The 20,946-nt window shown below is 32.2% G+C and overlaps 1 protein-coding gene across 1 annotated transcript in view; it reads right to left on the bottom strand.

Annotated features, from left to right (window-relative positions):
• Positions 1 to 9,753, bottom strand: part of LOC125057207 (probable nuclear hormone receptor HR3) — an 85,807-nt gene extending 76,054 nt beyond the window's left edge. The window contains exon 1 of the mRNA XM_047660742.1: positions 9,532 to 9,753. Within this exon, the coding sequence (XP_047516698.1) occupies positions 9,532 to 9,550 (19 nt within the window). The 5' untranslated portion in view covers positions 9,551 to 9,753. The remainder of the gene's footprint in view (positions 1 to 9,531) is intronic.
• Positions 9,754 to 20,946: the final 11,193 nt, after the last annotated feature.

Consider the following 20,946-nt stretch of genomic DNA (forward strand, 5'->3'; position numbering starts at 1 on the left):
TGACGTAGCGTGAGCGCGGCCGGTGCAGCCGGTACGCGTTAGAGTGAAACAGACTATATAAGCGTTTTAGTCTGAGTCCGGTAGAGTGGTAGATTGAAATAATACCAAAGAAAAAACTTGAATTAACATCAAAGAAAAACTAATACTAGCTTTACCGCGGCAGTCTTAGATTTTACTTTATTTTATTTTAGTTATAGTTACGTATTATTTTGAGTTTTTTTGTTAATTCTGTATGCACTTCTTGTACTTTACTGGAAGAAATCGCTTGTTGGCGATACGGCCGCCCGTTGCCTTATAACTAATGTAACCTGCTTTTTTATTTTTATTATGTATGTTTTTGTATAAGGTAATAAAGTAAATAAAGTATAAATAAATATTTTTTTATGTTACAGGAGGCAGCCGGGCAGGAGGCTCATCTGATGTTAAGTGATTCTTCCGCCCATGGACACTCGCACTGCCAGAAGGCTCGCAAGTGCGTTGCCGGCCTTTTAAAAATTGGTACGCTCTTTTCTTGAAGGACCCTAAGTCGAATTGGTTCGGAAATACTTCAGTGGGCAACCTTTTGTTTTTTTAAATTATTTTAGATTAAGGTTGGCATTTCAAAATGATCATGAAACAGATTCAGCAATCTGAGACCAAGACCTAAAGAGGTTGTAGCGCCACTGGTTTATTTTTATTTTTATTAATTAAATAATTGCACACCCTCACAGTTAATATACCTCTTCAAATAATTTGTACGCGGCAAGGTATACTTTAAACTTAGTAAAAGTGGAGGCGATGTATCGTATCAACCTTTAAGGATTCCAAAATTAATAGACTTAATTTGTCGCCGCACTTTGCGGTTTTCCTATAAATGTGGGTATTAGAGAATTAGTCGCGTGTTTCGTTTAGTTTTAAAGATTAAATGGGCTTTACCATATATCATTAAGATATTTCGTATTTACTACTGATATAAAATCATTGGGAGCGCGCAAAGAAGCTATGAACGTTCTAATATCTTGGCTGTAATCCTATAAATTTTAAAGTGCGCGATCAAAGTATTGTGAAGGAGAATATATCTTCCACACAACGAGCAGTGTTGGTTCAGCGTTCAGCGTGCGTTTCTCATCACTAAGGTCATAGATTAACCGGCCGTGCACCAATGGACTTCCTATGTGCGCATTTAATACTCGCTCGTACGGTGAAGAAAAATATCGTCAGGAAACCGGCATGCCTTAGACCCAAAAAGTCGACGACGTGTCAGGCACAGAAGACTGATCACCTATTAGTGATCACGGAACAGATACAGAAATCAGATGCCCAAACTTATACTGTAGCGCTACTGGTTTTTTTCACAATGTTTGCATGTATGGACAGCGTATATCAGGAGAAAATTGTTCAGCAAGATATAAATGATCAAGGAGATATAAATCCGAGACCAAGGGTTGAAGCGTCACTATTACAAAATCCAGCAGGCGTTGGAATTAATAATAAAACAATAGTTCATCAAAAATTAAAACCAGTTACGAAAACAAATGAGTGCCTTAAGGGTATAATAGTACTACTGAAAAATTGTGATATGTGTTAAATAATTTATTATGTATAAAGCATTATACATATGAAATTATCAGCCTATTGAGGAAAAACATTTTATTCTGTGTAAAAAGGTATACAAATGTATCTGGACCTCCGTTTTTTTAATAGTATCTGTGCTCTGCGGATCCCACATTAATTGGTCGTAACACGATATTCTATAGCCTAAAGCTTTCTTCGATAAATTCGATAAAAGCAAAAGGAATATTTTTTGTTAGACACATATGGTATTGCGGACTTTTTAGTAGCTGTGTTCTATAAAACTGAAGTAGGATCAGTTTGTTCCAATAACAATATTTTCCGTAGCGTACGCGAAATAGATTTTTTTAATGGTCTTTTTCACACCATGTCTTCGTAATTTCATAGAGAAACCTAATGTTTTTAAAATTATTCTATAGCTCATGATAATGCAGGGTTCTAATGGTGAAAGAATTTTCAAATCAGTCAGTTTTGGAGCCTATTCAATACCAACAAACAATCCAATCTTTTGTCTTTATACTATAGTTATTAGTTAGTTGGGTACGTAAGCCCTCTACAGCTTGGGATCTCTGGTAGACGCGAATTGCAAGATACAAATAATAATAATGTTTAATTAGTTAGTCTATAACCTGCCAAAGTTTTTTTGTATAAAATATATGTTATAGTGACGATATTTAGTTGTATTTATTGCACAATCAAAACCATATTTAACTGACAATTATTCGTTTTAACATGAGGGGTTTACAAATCGCCCTTTTTGGGGCTCGAATTTCAGCTACAAATATAGTTAGGGTTGTTACAACTATACTTAAGTATATCTATATAAAATACTATGGAAAAATAAAGATTTACTTGCAGTATAAGAAGTGAAGTGAAACGTGATTCATGTGTCCTTTTTTTATTGTCCCTTTCACTGTTGACATATGTTTTAATGTCTTAGCTTTATTCCACTTCTACTGCTCACCTTATCTGTTTTTTTTACAGTGGTTGCCTGGAAGAGATCGCTCAAAAGCAATAAGGCCGCCAGTTGCCCTCTTTGTACTGTATTTCTGTATACTTACAACGAACTTAACAAACAAATTAATTAATAAATGTCAACCAAACTTAAATCTAGTTTCAAGACCACCATTATTTGACATTTTTGACAGCGCTCAAGAGGAGATCGTGACTTTAAATATGAATTGGATTATGGACCTTGGAGACCAGTTTCTGTGTATTTATTAATCGCGCTGTGTATATATGTATATTATTTAAGCGCGTTGTATGCTCACGTTTTCTACTTGTGCATAACACACATACATATTATACATACCTAACACACACAACGTATACCTAGTTTGTTGTCCATAGTGAATAGCTTTAAACAGTCTTTATCAAATTGTATGGTCACGACTACCAGTCTTGCTGCAATACCACAGATGTTAATCTTATAGCTATTTAATGCAATTAAAAGCATGTGGCAACCCTAGGTGAGTGGGGATCAAATTATATAGAATCGGAAGGCTGTACCGTGACGCAGGGGTGAAAGAGACAAAGAGGTATAATGAAATCGTGTTGCTATGCGCCCGTATGCGACGAACTATGATTCTATAGGATATACGTAATAGATATATATGAATAATGAGAGCTTTTTGAATTACTTCGTATACGAAGTCACTATAGTGACTGGATTTGTTTAAGCAGAATTACACTACCAAAGCACGAACGCCATTGAATAAATTCATTTTAAATTTATATTACTTTAGTTTAATTATTAATAAGTTGTTATTCTAATATTCTCTTTATATTATATTATTTATTCATAAAACAACAATCCTGTCCTAACAGGTGACACTAAATTGACAAGAGTGCATAATAAGTGAATAAAATTTACAGACGAAACAAATATTAATTAGGAAAAACAGAATAATTACATAATAAAAAATACAAAAAACTAACTACTACAGCCACTAACAAATAATTTATTTGTCTCTTTGTACGAGTATATCTCTTCTTGCTTGCTAAGCAATTTCTCTTCTGAAGCTTTAAGCGCTCTATCGAAAATGAAAAAATATCCTAAAGAATTCCTTCGCGTTTTGGTCTTTGTTTAAATTTACTGATTCTAAGCCTATGTACAGGAAATTGTTTATCAAAAGATTTTCCTTACTAAATGAAAATACAGATCCTAGAGAAAACACATACGATCTGAGTTATTCTAAGGTATTGGGTCTCTATTAGCAATTTAAGAATAACAAAATACTTGCAATTATTTTTTATGATTTTAGATCACTATGAAAAAAATATATAATGAACTTACCATAGACCACTTTTATTGAAAATAATATCTTTTGTATGTTGAATACAAGCGGGCGAAACTTAAAAATATAAAATATTATTAATAAATGCACTAAATACCTGATTATCTTTTTCACTCTCATGCCATTTTCCAAACGAATAAAACTGACAAAACATTTTCAAACATATCGGGGTTATTGGAAGTTTTAATAATTAAAGCGTTTATAAATTATATACATTATCAATCGAAGAATATTTAAATATTATCTCTTATACATATACAATATAATAATATACGTTTAATTTGTTGCTTTAAGTTGGTATGACCAGCATTCTGTGTATAAAATATATTAATTTAATCCCAGTGTATTGAAGTATCCAAAAGAAAACTTTCATTTGCGAACTCGACTTTAGTTGTATACTTCTTTGGCCCTTGACAGTGTTATTGTAATTATATTTATTCAACAATATCTTTCAAACGAATTCTTCAAAACATCCTCAGTAAAAAACAGTTTCAATGCCACCTATAGACCAAGACTAGGCCAGAGCTTTTCTTTTCACTTAGTACATGTGAGGCAGACAGACATTATATGTATATAGACTACGCTATGCGGCGTTACACAAGGTCGTTTGATGTAGCTTTGTAGGGCGTTTTTATACGAATATGTTAGCTGACTTTCAGAGGAACGCAGTCTTGAATTTCATTTTCAACAGCTTCCGTCAGCTTTAAGTTTAAAATATCGAGTCTTTACTTCCATATCAAGTATTTATAAAAGGATAATGAATACATGGATCGAATATTGTGGAAAATAAAAATATATATAAAGTAATCGTTCGTAGCTGCAAAAGTCTAACAGACTATTAAATCACCGTTCCGTTGACCGAATCAATTATTAAAATGCAAAAACGTTACTTGAATTAAATCGATAAACGCTAAAAAATCCAGACACGCATCTAGTAAAACGTGACCGCACCATCTATTATCCGATAGCGGTACTAAATTGCAAATTTAAAAGTAAAACCAACTCGAGTCACGTGTCGGTAACGGGAGATCGCCGAAATTTGCGTTCAATGAACTCTTAAACTGCGTTCCGTTGCGCAATACAACACGTTCATGCGTTTACGGTACATTTAAGAATTTCGAAAATTGTCTATGGTAAGTTCGTTATATGATTTATTTTCACAACTATCTAAAATCGAACAAAAATATTTGCCAGTTTTGTTATTTTAAAATTAGCCCCTATAATAAAAATTGAATAGTCTTAAAATCTTATAGTAACAAAGGCTTTGTGTCTTAGTTATTCTAGAATCTGTATTTTCACTCAGTGAGGAAACCTTTTTACTAAATAACTGTTCCCTACATAAGTTTAGAATCGATAAATTTAAACAAAGACCAAAACACGGAGGAAATTTTTAAGTTAATTTTTCTATATAGGTACATAGGTATAATTAGCTAGCGTGTTAATCACGGTTCGGAAAAACGTTACCCAACGCAAGAAGACATATACAGAAAGACAAATTATACTTAATATAAGAGAATATTAGAATGACAACATATTATTACGAATAAAAAAATAAATATTTTGTCACAAAACGTAGTCTATAGTAATATTACTAAAAGTAACGTAAGTACGGAGTCTTAATAATATTTTTTTACCTATAAAGCACTAAAAACATATCAATAAATAAGATATAAGAACAAAAAAATAAATAACTATTTATTTTAATACTACGCATTCGTGTGTCACGATACTGTTTCACTTATACACCGCTAGGACCTAGGCCACTGTCGCCAGACCTAGGTTGATGTGGAATTCAGCGCAAATGTGACTCAAGGTCAATGAGGTCACATTAAAAGTAGGTTTAAGTCGGGCGAATATAGGTCGCCGCTGTTGTGAATGAAAATCAAAATGTATTGGGAAGGAATGTAAATATGAATGCATTTTACTAAACGATGATATTTCTTGTTGAATGGTGTATTTGCAGGTCCTTGAGGGATGTAGAATATCTAAGAGATGTATTGAAGCGAATTGTTGTTTATTTAGCTGTAACAATTTAGATTTTTCTTAATAATATTAAGTTTTAACTGTCGTTTGTTTAAGGTTTCATTCCAATTTTCTTTTTCTTTTTGTCTATTAAAGAAGTTTTGTTTTAAATATTTTGTTTATCAATGTAATCTGTTTTGGCTTTGTGTGTGTGTGTTGTCTTTTATAATATGGATATATATTAGCTGTAAGATTACTATTAAATAGAAGATTTACTGCCTTAAATGTTTTATAAATTCCGACCTAATAATTTAATATAATAATTATTGTCGACATTTTTAAAGTAATTCGTTGTTTTTCCAAAACTTTTCTTCTAAGCTACTTATAAGATTCTTAATTTTTACTAAGCATAGATATTTGCTTTTTAAAAAGTGTTGCTGTATATAAAACTGTGAATTTTTTATTTCCCACGTTTCAAAAGTAAATTAAACGAGCCATTATATAATAACGGCAATTTGTGTATAACGTCTTATTTATCTATGGTTTCAACAATCTTGCCTTTGAACCGGTTGGGGGCAATGAACTTTTTCGGCGGACTTTTTAAAAATAAATGGCGTCGATGCTTATATGAATTGATGTTGCAAGAAATTTTTTATTGAATAATTTTGCGAAATTATGAAAGTAGTGCAAGCTATATTAAGCTAAGTACACACGAATCATTTTTATCCTTATTTGTATATACTACAGTAAAAAAAGGGAAAGTCTTGTAAAAGAAGACTTTGTTCTCACCCTAGTGTTACTTTGAAGCAAGATCGCTTATAATTGAATTAATATTTTTCGTATAGGGCCACTGAACCTTTGAGTGAAAAGAACTAGCCAAGAATTTCATACACACGTTTATATTATTTTAGAGTTTCCAGTCATATTTAAAATAAAGAATAGTAATCTTTAGCTGATTTATATGGTAAATGCACTTTACGTCTAGACTTTATTATAATCTGTATCTGGCCAGTGACCTTTCCCCTCGTTTATTTGGGAGAATAAAATGTTTTTCTTTCTAGGGTTAACAATTCTGTCTGTGTTCGCCTGATAAATGACAGATGGTTCTTCAAAATAGGAATTGTCTTTGAATACGATCTAATAAGTATCAAAGCAATTACTTTTTATTTTTAACACCATAGACACAGATTGTTTATGGATTGGAAATTGTAGACATAAAATTAAGTGTAAATACTGTCATTCATAGTCTACAATTTAGATGAAATATTAATACTAAAAGCTTGTATGAGATCAGAACCAAAAGGTCAAACTCCCATACAAACAATGTATGTACACCTGTCATATAACTTTTTACGAGTTGTCTCACGGATTGCGACCATGTAACGGGCCTTACTGTATGTGGGTGAAGCTAACTGTGCACCGTTAGCTACGTCACGAGCTAGTGATGTGCCATGCATATCGATATTATGATATATTTATTACGCTACAGATATCAACAGACAGGTAATGAAAGTGAAGTCAATATAACTTTGGCGTTCACATTATGTTAGAATTTGAGTACTTTAATAGAATGTGATGAAAAAGGGGTTAATTATTTTTTCTGACTGAATTCAGACATGATACATGGACAATTGACACTCACGCTGCTGCCAGAAGGCTCGCGAATATGTTGCCAGCCTTTGTCATATAAACTTAACTTTATTTTACTACAACTCAATATAAAATGTTTTACCTCTAAAAAAATTATTTAATTATTATTTAGGTATTTTTGGATATATTAATGTTGTGTTATTATATTATAGAATTTTTTTTTTTATAGAAAACAATATAAATTCGTAATATAAAGAACAGAGAGAGCTGGTGTTTTTTTTTAATATGCCTTAAGACTGAGAATGAAATCGACATCAACACATCACTAGTAAGTACCGCAATGCTACGTCACGAAGAAAGGGATTGCTTGAACGGTACAGGGCGCTAAACTATCGCTTTTTCATAGATAACATGCATGTACTGTTATCATCTGTATCCTGGACATAAACAAACTGATTGACATACATATTTACCACTTTTTATCTTTAAAGAAAATAATTTTATAGATACGAATTAATTTAAATTAATCAATTAATTCGCCTAAACAATTTGCGTTAGCTTTAAAACTAATTTTAAATTATTTTTAAACTTCGATTTTTTTTAAACCATAGTTCATAATAAGAGTACAAGTAGAAAATTATTCACAATCTAGACATTATTTGTTTGTAACATAAAATATGCTTTTGTATCGAGCCGCCCGCGAATTTTAAAAACCAAGAAATATTTACAAATGTTTGAGAAACAGAATTAAAATCTTATAATTCCTAAAAAGAAATCTAATTACAACGAAAGAGGTTTTATATTAATGACTAAAAAGAGCTAATCAAATAAGAGGAAAATCCGGAAAGGAGTATTTCTCTGGCAATGTGAGTGTATATAGGCGGCGCAACACTTAGTATTAGGTGAGCCATCAAATTTCATTATATATCAAAGCTTTTCAACATTGGTTTTCATCGGAGACCAGAGTATTTATTATATGATATCATAATTTTCAAGTAGACCTGAAACCTGCCCTTGGGTGCCATTATTTTGTGAATATTGATTATTAATTATTATATAGATCTGAAAGTTAAATTTTTACAATCATGATTTAATTGTGTATACAAGTTTCAGTAAAAACTACATGTAATACAATTTTAAATTAAGCTAATGCCATCACTTAACCGTTGATGACCATAAATCGAGAAACTCTATGACAAATTACATAATTTATGAGGAAATGCATGAAATTTATCGCAAAATTACAGCTCGCTTGAAAACCGTTGATTCTCAGAAGTTTTTTTAATTGCGTGTCATTGACCTTAGCGCCGTTAGGTATAAGCTTTTAATTAAACTACAAATTTAGCAACTACATGTGTGAGAAACTTTAAAATTTAAATTCTTTGGGATATGTAAAGGGTGAGAGAGAGAGTAGAGCTTTTGACTAATATTTTAGTCCTTAAATTAAATTTTCAGATGAAACTTAATTATTAGTGATAAATGAGTAAATACATATACATATATATCGGTATGTTTAGGTATTTTGTCTCATAAATTATACATGTCGTAACCAAAGCATTACAGAAATACAAATAAACTTAATGGCATAACTTATAACAAATCTTCGATATATTAAGTAGATACACTATATTGTTTATGATGTATATTGATTTATATTAATAAATTACCTAATAATATAAAAAATGCTTCAATAATTGGAATTATTAGAAAAATTTAAAGTGCGTATTAATTAAAAAAAAATTATACTGTAATGGGACACGGATAATTAAAATATATTATTTATTCATTAAATTTATTATTCAAAATAAAGGGTAATCTTTCAACTTTTAGACATGCTAATAGAAGTTTGTGCAAGTTATGCGCATGTGTTATCATATTTCAGTTCGAAAATTACCCGCTCGAACGTAAAAGGCGAAAGAAAGTGACCGAATTTTGAATTTCAATTTCCTATTGGAACATAAATTTCAAATTTCAACTAAGCAGTGACAATTTCTTCGTTTCCGTAAACATAAAAGTACATTGACCTCGTCTCAATAAGATATTATTCAATTTTATTATTCGGAAAAAGTTGCGATTATTAAATTATTTGCAATTTATGAATTATATAAGACAAGTTTAAGCAATGACTTACCTCTAATTGTGCTCGGCATTTTCACGATTAATCCTTTATTCTCGTTGAAGAACCAAAAATCCAGTCACAACACTGATAGTATTATCCAATCTCAGCCATGTCTAAATTGAGCCATAGATAAGTCAGCACAGCACTAGCACTTTTTAAAAATGGCGCTGATTTTCGCGCCACACAGCTGTCAATGTCAAACCGTAATGCGGCACACGTCCTAGTGACGTGCAACGATGCTTGCTAGTGCTTTTTTCGTTCAAGCGCGCGGCCAGCGAACGGCGTAACTGTAATTTTTTTCGTGATTGCACAGTAACGGTGAGGCCGGTTCTTCTGTAGATCTTCTGAATCTAGAATTGATTGGAGTTCAATCAATGCGACTGATACAACATTGAAGTGTCGTAGCTTTTTGTTTAACTTACCTACTCGATAGTACTTAGTATTACATTAATATTTGTGCCTTTTAGCAATGTAATCAGTATTCACTTCTTGCATGCAGTATTAGAGCATAATACGCGGAGGTTCTGGGTTCGGACTTAGGAAAATCAAAACTTCGAATTGGAAGGCACCAAATGTCAATTAGGTACTTACTGACCGTTTAAAAAAAATAGCGTCTGCCTGCGTATTTGTTCCTTAAGCAATATATAGACTGAAAATGTTTGTCCTACAACCGGTTTTTGGTATCCGCAAAGGCCTGACAACGTTTTCGTGGTACAGAAAGGACGGCGTCGAGTATAGTTATTTACAAAAAGGTTCCGAGGGCTTCAAAGCGCTATAGTTATCATTTTTAGTGGATCTCACCAGCTACCTGAAACTGCGGATTTGTAGTTACTAGCTGTAGAAATAATCAAACCGAATTTCCATGAAGATGTTCGATGTGTTTTTCTTTATCCCGCAATCTTGCAACAGGTGTCTATACCCCAAGTTTCGTGAGCTTATTAAACGCTCGTCCCAAAAACTCAGAAAGACTCCCAGCGTAACTCAGACTTCTCGGAGATACGATACAATGTCATAGACAGCTTTGAAAATGCTTGATTGTTGGTTAATATCACTTCTAGATTAAATGTTACTATATAGAGAAATAATATTAGAGATGATTATGTAATTATATTTATTATTACAACAACGAAGTAATTATATATATTTGATGAGATTCACTGAGATTTGATAATGAAACTTTCAACTCGGTTATAAAAATACTTACTATAATTTATATTTTATAAATGTAAAAATATCAGCCTAATAAGTTAGAATTACTATCAGACATGTATAGAATTTGTTACTGAATACCAAAATATTATAATTCCGAAATAAAATAGATTTTAGAAATTGCTAATATAATTTTTCATGAAATTAATGCTGTCATAAAAAAATATTCTACCGTTACCATATGTTAATATAAATTAAAATAAATACGTCTTAATATAAATGTCTAAAATTCAAATTTCATTAAGCTTCTTGTCACTCTAGACCTATAGTCAATTGAAATGTTACAGCTTGAAGGCCAAACTCAACATTTGTTAGAGGACGCAATTTTATGTATAGAATATGTAGGGGGGTCAATACAAGCTTAAACCCAAGTTTGTGGGGTTGACACAAATAAATAAGTAAAATTGTTGCAATCAAACAAAAAATTCGAAATTTTGTTTAAAATAAACGAGAAACATAAATGTAAAGTAAAAATGTTGCTTTGACCGGATCGTCATGAGAATTGACGAACCCGGTCAACTTTGGAGCGCTGTATTAACTTGTTCTGACATAATTTTTTGATAAAATCAAAAGAAAAAAAGTTATTAAGCAAAAAAGGATTTTTTTTTCACTTTTTACTTATAACTTTTGAATTTTGGCTTTATGATAAAAAGTCACATAGGCATAATTGTAGGCAAAGCGATTTGCTACGAAATATGACGTTTCAAATTTTTTGTACTATGGATAGTTTAGGAAATATAGCCAAAAATGTGTTTTCACCCCTTTTTCCAAGATGGCGGCCGGGGACAAGGGTGCCAACCCCACAAACTTGGGTTTAAGCTGGTATTGACCCCCCCCTATAAATAAAATTGCGTCTAACAAATGGTCAACAAATGTAACATTTCAATGGACTACTAGAGTATAATTATAGATAATTCCTTGACAATAAAACGCCACATAAATATGTGAGGAACATGTATACTATCTTTTTAGTATAGTAGTGTACCTTAACTAATGTACCGAAACAAAATATTGTAAACCTATTTTAAAAGAGTAAGTGTGGAGTTTCTTGCCCATTCTTCTCCACACGAAACTACCTTTTGGAAGGGGCAACTAGAATCTTCTTTATATTTTATTTGACGTTCAAAGGTGCCTAATTTAGGTGGTCTAATTGAAATAAATGATTTGACTTTGACCACATCTGAATGTAAGAAAATCAATCAACTAAAGCTAAGCCAATTTGAAAAACTAAAGACCATAGACAACATCTTAAAAAAGTCTGCACAAGTTCCCGCGTAAACAAAACACGCGCGGTCGTTGATCCCAACGGTACCGCGCAACTTGACCGACCCACTGAGGCGGAGGCTGTGACGTCATCTTGTTGCTTCACCAACATATCAATACCTTCAGATTCACCTAATGAGTACATACTACCTTTTAACGATTCTCTTATAGAAGTGCAAGATAACCATTTTAATAGATTATAGTCAAGTATTTTCAATAGCATTTGTAATTTTGTTTAAAGCTAAAACTAGTAAAAATAAAATACAAAATTAATTAATAGCATTTATTAAGTAAGCTTATGAGTTGTTGAAATATGACGTCAAACACATTTTAACGTGTTTCTCTTTTAAATTTTCGTAATTTAAAAAAAAATGTTTTATCTCTAGACCAGAAATAAGAACTACGGAATGATTTTGAGTTCAAAATCCTGTCATCCAGATAAATTAAATACCAGATACGTGGACAAAAGAGCAATGACGAAAATACATAACATTTATTTTAATTTAGTAGCTATTGAATTCTGCCCTTCTTGCCCTTTTTCACAATTTTGGAAATCAAAATTTCATTTATTCCATTAATTTAATGAACACATAGGACCCTGCCTTTGCTGGAAGAGATCGGTTATTAGCGACAACGCCGCCAATAATAGCAAACCAAAACAAAACATTATTTATATGGCGTACCTTAACTTAAAATTTAATATATTGGACTTAAAAGAACTGTTTAAATGATGGTACCTATTCATAATTTTTCATCCACCATAAATGTATGCAGTAAGATGCCATTCTCTTTTGATATAAATAATTTGATAAAATTGATATTTCAGTATTGTTTTGAGACAAAATTGTATGTACTAAAATCTTCATGAAACTTAAAATACTTTTAAAATTTAAAAACCTTATAAAGGTTTTGTATAGTAGCCCTTTTTGGCACTAGAATTCGTCTAACTTTTAGTGTCGCCATCTTTTGTCGAGTAGATTTAAAATAAGACTACAATTTTACATAGATTTATATGTAATTGATTCAATATAACGCAATTATATAACTTCTAAGTTCTAAAGTCTTACTTATTGTTACAATGTTGGGATACAGTTTTAATAATTTATTGATAACGACGCCATCTAGTATAGGAATAAAACATGGAGAAATAATATTCATCTGGGAACGTAAAGCTACATTTATGACAACTAAAGGAAAAATATTCCTCATATTATATAATGAAAGCATCAATCTACATTCGATTGCATAACATTCTTAGATTTTAACTCTATAAATATAGGTGACATCTACTGGGAAAATAGTGAAACTTCCTTAAACTCTCTCAACTATAAAAATTTTAAATTGTCTTAGTAAGTTTATTCTAAAAGTTTAACCTAGATGGCGCTAGCAGTATCAATAATTAAGAATAAGGTTATTATTTTGACATACGACAGCTTACAATAAAATGTCAATAGTCAAAAGTAGAATTGCTAAACTGAATACAGAAAAGTTGAAACTTCTAACATAAACATAGATTACATTTATTAAATCAAGATAAAGCCGATTGCCGATTGTGAATTGACTTGATGTAAAACGACTCAACTTTATTCTAGAGTAATTACTATGGTTACGTACTCAATTTTCAAGATTTTCTAGTGTTGCGAGTTGTTTGATTCTTCCGATAGATTAATTACCAGGTAAGTTGTACATTGTTCAAGTTTACTAATTTGGTCAAAACAATGACTTCATTGAAACAACTTTTCACATGTTAATAGTAATTAATTTAACGAATACTTATGTTTTACTTGACTTACATGTTGCAATCTAGTGGTTTATTTATGATGATTGTGAATATCATTAAAGTGAAACACGTGAAATATAATCAACATTCAACTATAATGGGGGATGTATATATATTGCATACTCAAGGAACATACATAATATAGCTATTTTAAAAGTTAAACAATACGTACCCAATTATCATTTAAGTATTTTTATTATACTTACTACAACATCGTAATTCAAGTTGTTAAAAGATAATTTGCTGAGAAACCAATTATGCTTAGACTATAATTAGTAATAACACATTAAAAAACATTATTCTAGACGATAGTGGAAAATTATGGTGACTTTAATTATTCATATAACATTTGGGGCCCCTCCCAATATGCTAAAAATTATATAATACCTTCTTGAAACTTTAATCTCACTGCAATAATACATACATACATACTTATTTTATTATTACGTGAATATTCTTTAGCAATAAGTACAAATAAAAATTTGCTTTGGAAAACCTGCCCAATTCACAAAATTAAGATAAATTGTGAAATCAACAAAATCTAACAGCCTTGTTGTTCTAGGTATATTTTTTTTTGGATGTTAATAATCCGCTTACGTAGGTAAAACATGCGAAAAACGACATCACTAATCATACATTGAATTATTTGTATTTCAAACAAATCGAATCAACAAAGGCATAATTTATTACAAAATCAAATGTATCGAATAAAAGATTCACGTTTGCCTCAGAGATGTCCCGTGACCGGTCTCTTTCTCTCGCGAAGAAAATCCCAATAGGTGTCTCGTTCTCACATCTCACTGCCCCTTCTGTGACATCCCCGCAGGCAAAGCTGTGGTTTAGGGTTGAACAAAATGATTATTTTATGTAATAGGGTCGGTATTTTAAAATGTTCATAACTTATTGTTTACAAACAAAAAATATTAAAACAGGAATCATTGGAATTATTTATTATTTTAGAATTCGACTATTAGTAAAATAATATAACTGGTATAATACGTATCATAAACACGGATCAAATGCATGTGTACCTAAATTTACGAGAATTTTTAGCACTCCTGTCTCCTTATAAATGTGTGTGTTCCCTATTGTTATAAAACAAATGAACCCTTATATCTTATCCGAATAACAATATATCGGTAGCCCTGTGGGCTTGTATATAAAATCAATATTTATGGAGCGATGTATCACCTCAACCGACTGCCGCCCATCCAGCCATCCTCGCGACTTATTGATTACTGTTTTACTTGACGTACACTATTTTTAAACTAGCTAGATCTGTGCGGGGGCCGGCACATCCTACCTTGTCTTATAAAGTAATTTCTTCGGGGTAATATCGCATCTCCTCTGGCTCATTTTCTTTATTTGATACATTTTAGTCTATAGTTATTTTTGGGCTGGCGCTCTGAGTGAGTTGTTGCCCCACATATTTGTATGGTGCCACTGGCGGTATTGTTGTGTACCGGGTTGTGCAGCTCCCTCAAAAATGGTTGAGCTGCATGAGCTATTCGGGGCATGCTTGCCGTCTGCTGGCACAGGCTTGCTCAGATCGATCTGGTTCTTTCTTCCAAAGTTCAGTAAATACTCTGCAATTGTTTACACCAATTTATTAATTTATTATTGTATTATCTGGACTATAAAAGAGACTAAAACCCCCGAGTTTGTTTCGACATTTCTTCTCGGGGTTGTCAGTTAGGAAATGTCGACTTCATCTAGCTTAGGAAGACATTGTAAAAGTGATTTATATAGTCCTACTTGCAAGAATAAACTATTTCATTTCAAGCTATTTCATTTCATTTCTACATAAATAAGCAGCATAGAAAATTGAATCAAGGTTAAGAAGACTGTAGTTACTACCTATGTTGCCTTCTGCAATACGCGTCGGGTTTTTTCCCAAATTTAGTTTATTTTTAAAGTGCCGGCGATGTTAACAACATTGCCATAAGGCTCCAAGAAAAGAGCGTATCAATTCATAAAAGATCGGCAACGCACTCGCGAGCTCTCTGGCTTAGAGAGTGTCCATGGGCGGCCGCATCACTACAGGTGAGCTTCGATTGCCCGCTGTTATGTAAAATAAATTGTATATTATATTGACGAAAACGTTTCAAGGCGAAAGGGTCTTGATTCGAAAAATGTGTTTATAAAAAATCGACTTCAAATGAATAAATGAAAGTTCGATTAAAGAAAGGTCGTCTATTTAGCTATAACTAGTATATTAATAATAAATTTGAAAACACCGAAAGTGATTGACTAATCTGAAAGTGTTTTCTTGCAATTGAGTTCAAAAAATAATTTAATCGGTTACAAATGACAGTTTAGTTTCCGCATTTAAAGACTAACCTGACCTTTTTGATAATTCCTTTATTACTTTAACGTAGTAATAGACAAAATATACATAGGGCTATTCTCAATCGCGTCGCCAACGATATGGCTTGTCAAACAAGTCCATATATTCATCAATCATCATGGACTGGTTGTTCTGATAAATTTATGTTATTAATGTTTTATTGAACAGGGCAAATGGGCAGGAGCCTCACCTGATGTCAAGTGATACCGCCCATGACACTCAAAGCCAGAGGACTCGCGAGCGCGTTGCCCGCCTTTTAATACGCTCTTTTCTTGAAGGACCCTAAGTCGAATTGGTTCTTGTATCGAATAATTGGTTTTTTTTTTTCAAAAATCATTTATTCGCGTTGGTAACACAATGTACACTTGTGATTCGTCATTAAAGAAATACATATTAATGCTTCTAATTTTACATTTACTGCCAGTTCTCAAATCAAGGGCGTAGAACGGAAGAGAAGAACTGGCAGTTTGTTGAGCAACGTGGCCTAATGGCTGGAGCGTGCGACCCTGATTCCTAAGGTTATGTATGTCTAACCAAACACTCGCTGGTACGGTGAATGAACACATCGTGAGGAAACCATTAAGCCTAAATGTTTTCGTCCTGTCAGGCACAGACGGCTAACGGATACAGAGGCCAAGACTAAGGGTGTGGGTTTGATTTTTATTTTAGATGTCCTTGAGCTCATGTTAGTTGGAATCTTGTAATAATAAATAAAAATGCGTCGAGTCCCTCCGCACGGAAGAAGTGAAACTTCGTAATGTTGAAATGAAAATAGGAAGCATTCACTCTAGCTCTGTCTCTTTCTATTCCCCCTCCCCAGGAGCGTTAAAAGTTTAACGCAACCTTGTTGGAAGTCGCATTGGATGTTTTACTTCAAAAATGGTTGAAGCTTAAGGAGTGGCAGAGAATTTCATGTCAGTGCTTTATCCTTGTAACTTCTACAGGTTCAAAGAGCCTTGAGAACTTATCCCGTACTCTGTAACTTACAATGACCACAGATAAACCATCCACCAAAAAATCTGATTAATCCATTTGAATTTTACTTTACATTATTATCCGTAAATAAATATGTTAATTACTTTAAGTTTCAGTTTATAACTAAGAGTTATTCCTTTAGGACATTTTATATAAAAATAGACTATGAATTCAATTCAATTGCTAAAAATTCGGCACCAAAAAATTATAATATAATGCGAAACAATTAAAATATTAATAAAAAATTGCACCTTGGATTGTTTTTTTGTCCTGTGTCTCGTATATCGCTAGATGCTGTTAACGTCATGCCATAAACTCGACAGGGCTATATTAAAGATTAAATACTCCTTGAATGAAAAAAACAAAATAAATTTTTAGTTCTTTAGTTTATTATATTAAAGAACAATGCTATATTTTTAAATCATATTCATGCAAAGTCCATTCACGGTCGGGTGGCTCCGTTATTTCTTACTGCCATTTTGTTTTAGTTGAGCAAAATTTGTTGTGAATACGTACAATATATACTTGCCTCGCACGTGTTAATATTTTAGTAAATTAGTATTTGTATAATAGTTTAGAAGTTTGGTTTCTAATTATATGCTTATTTATAAAGTAGAAAATATTTGTTTATGTTAAGCATAACGTCGAAAACTACTACCCAAGTACAGAAAAGCTATATAGTCCGCTATGGACTCCTAAACTACTTAACCGATTTCAATCAAATTTGCATACCGTGTGCAGTTTGATCTAACTTAAAAGATAGGATAGCTTACATATATATATAATTCTACTGTACGTGTGTATGTCACTGAACTCCTCTTCAACGGCTGGATCGATTTTTTTGTATGTGTTTAGATTCACAAATCAGCCCGGCAGATGGCGCTGCAGTCGGTACTTTCATACTTTGTTTAATATCCTAATCGCTTGAAATATCATGCAGGACAACGTATGTGGGGTCCGTTAGTTTAATAATAAAAATCCAACCGTGTGAAGGTACAGCTAATTATTAACAGAGACAAAGTTGTCAAAAACGTATTTGGACGAATGCATAAAATCACTCTTTACACAGGTAATTAACAAATATTTAAAAAATCACATTCTCACGCGTATTTTATCTGTTGAAAAAGAAAGAGAGAAAAAGCTTTATTTCACATAAAAAAGGATGTATAGTTAATAGAGTAAGTGCACTAGCCCCCACACTGGGATTCCCTGTGACGTGGGCAGCTCTTCCATTTGACATATTAATAAAATATAATGTTACTACTGTTGCACAAGAAGAATACTTTCTTTGGGTTTAATATTTTTTTTTAAATAATAAAACGGTAGGCCCTTTGGGCGCCCGCATACAAAGCTACAAGTGTGTCAAAGATCGATGGAACGATGTATGATAGAAAAGAAAAGAATAAAGAATACAGCTTTAAGAATAACAACTAAGGTAATAGATGTTACAATGAAAATAAACTAAAATGGAAATGGGCGGGGCACATGGCAAGAGGAACAGAAAAAGTGGAGGAAAAATACTAATCTGGTGCCCAAGGTATAGTAAACGAAAAGAGGGAGACAACTTAGAAGGTAGATAGACCAAATTAAAGAAACAGCAGGTGGTACATGGCAGCGAGTGGCACAGTTCATAGAGGAATGGCGGGATTTGGAGAAGGAAGATTGTAATAGAAACTTGTTTAAATATAAAAGTATCTGAATTAAAGGCTATTATTATTATTTGATGATAATCTAGAGTTGATTAAAATTACTATATCTATAGTCGAATTTTTAATTAGACGATATCAACTGACGTTTACGGTGTTGTCAGTTTTTAATGAAATAAAAATAGTGTTGTGACAAAGTAAAAACCCCTGAATTAATGATCGGTGATGGCACTAGTCGCCGCGCCGCGCTTTGTAATAAGACGTCAAAAAACTGATTGTAGTTACATAGTACTAGTACCTAACTTATATCAGAGCACTTTTATACAATTTTGAAATAGAAATAATATTCTTTTATTGTTTGAAATGATTGACTATTCACACTCATTGTTCATTCATCTGATTGAACAAGAACTGAACGCATCACTATTACTTTAAATATGGCAACATTATTTTACAAAGTGACATTAGCTACTGTCAGTTGGCTTCGTCTAATTAAAAATACGACTATAGTAACAATTATCGTGACTTATCGATATATGTTACCTCTGCAAACGTTTTTGTGGATAATCAAGGAATAACCAACCTATTTGTGTCATCTGCTGCGCACGTCAAATGCGCACTCGATGTTTTCGGTACCATGGGTTACATAGTAATTTGGGGAATCCCTAATCATTAAAATAATTGCAAGTATAACTAGATATATAGGTGGTCAACGTTGATTTCGTCTTCTGTAAAAATATGACATATAGAGCAAGTTGTGAATTAATTAAATAAAGATAGATAGAGATAAGACTTTGAGTTGTACCAAATATTTGATTTTTACATAAATAAAAATGAATCGCAAATTGGTAATGAAATGAAAATGAAAAAAATGAAAAAGTCGAAGATTGGACCAATTCCAGTGTTTTTTTTTATTTTTTTCCTGATTTTTTATTGGAGGAAATTAGAAGTACTTAAATACATCATTGGGATAGCATAGCAAAATGTTACATACGTTAGTATGTAGCTACGTAAGTAGTCAAGTAAAAAACAAATCAGTGGCGCTACAACCTCTTTAGGTCTGTGCCTCAGATTACTGAATCTGTTTCAAGATCATTTTTCTAAAAGTCAAGGAGGTGATCAGCCTCCTGTGCCTGACACACGCCGTCTAAGACATGTCGGTTTCCTCACGATGTTTTCCTTCACCGTTCGAGCGAATGTTAAATGCGTACATAGAAAGAAAGTCCATTGCTGCACAGCTAGGGATGGAACCTACGACCTCAGAGATGAGAGTCGCACACTGAAGCCAACACTGCTCACAAAAAAACATATTAAGGCAATAATATATTGAAAACATAAATTAAAAAATGTTAATGAACAACTACTTAGTCTTTCGAAATTATTGTTCACTTGTCCAAGAACTTTCAGATGTTAAAATATTACTAAATATCATTTAATTAAACGCTTGTCAACAAAATCTAGATTTACCGAATACGATTATTTAATCAAATTTTTCGAACAAATACTAGACTCATTTAAACTCAAACAAAAAAATAATTATTTTTAAAATAAGCAATTTAATATATTAAATCATTTATTTAAAAAAAAAAATATTTCTCTATATAAAAAATAACCTAGAATTGCCCTATTTTTAAGTAGTACTTTTGTCTTTTTTTAATCACACCGTAAACACAATTTGAAAAAACCGGCAAAAGAGCACATAGATAAAATAGTGTAATTAGACTTCTTTTATGAATATGGCATGCATTGCGTTGGCTTCGCGTGGAAGTATCTAGAAATATTTGCCAGAAATCCTAATTTTAAATCACCGATTAAACGAAGCTCAAACGTTCAACACGTTTCCTATAAAACCGCGCCCAATCATTAAAGTACAAGTGTGTCATATTATAAAACTAGATATTCTAAGTAAGGTCGTTGATCTGTACCGACCAATGTGTTGACCTACCATCCTTCCCGCTGTCTAACAAAATTGGGAGACTGCAGAAGGAACAGTGCTTGTGGCAGGGGTCATTTGATTCTGGTCGTTTTGAGCTCATCTGCTGTATGGGAAACAGAGGACATGTAACATTGATGCTCTGTAATTGATATTTATAACAGTCTGTCTTTATTCTTTTGTATGTGAATAAAAGAGATATAATTATTGTACACCTTTAAACAAATATTTTTATTTTAGGTTATGAAAAAGTAACGACTATTTCAGTAAGGGA

This window comes from Pieris napi, chromosome 16, assembly GCF_905475465.1.
Source record: "Pieris napi chromosome 16, ilPieNapi1.2, whole genome shotgun sequence".
Classification (NCBI taxonomy): Eukaryota; Metazoa; Arthropoda; class Insecta; order Lepidoptera; family Pieridae; genus Pieris; species Pieris napi.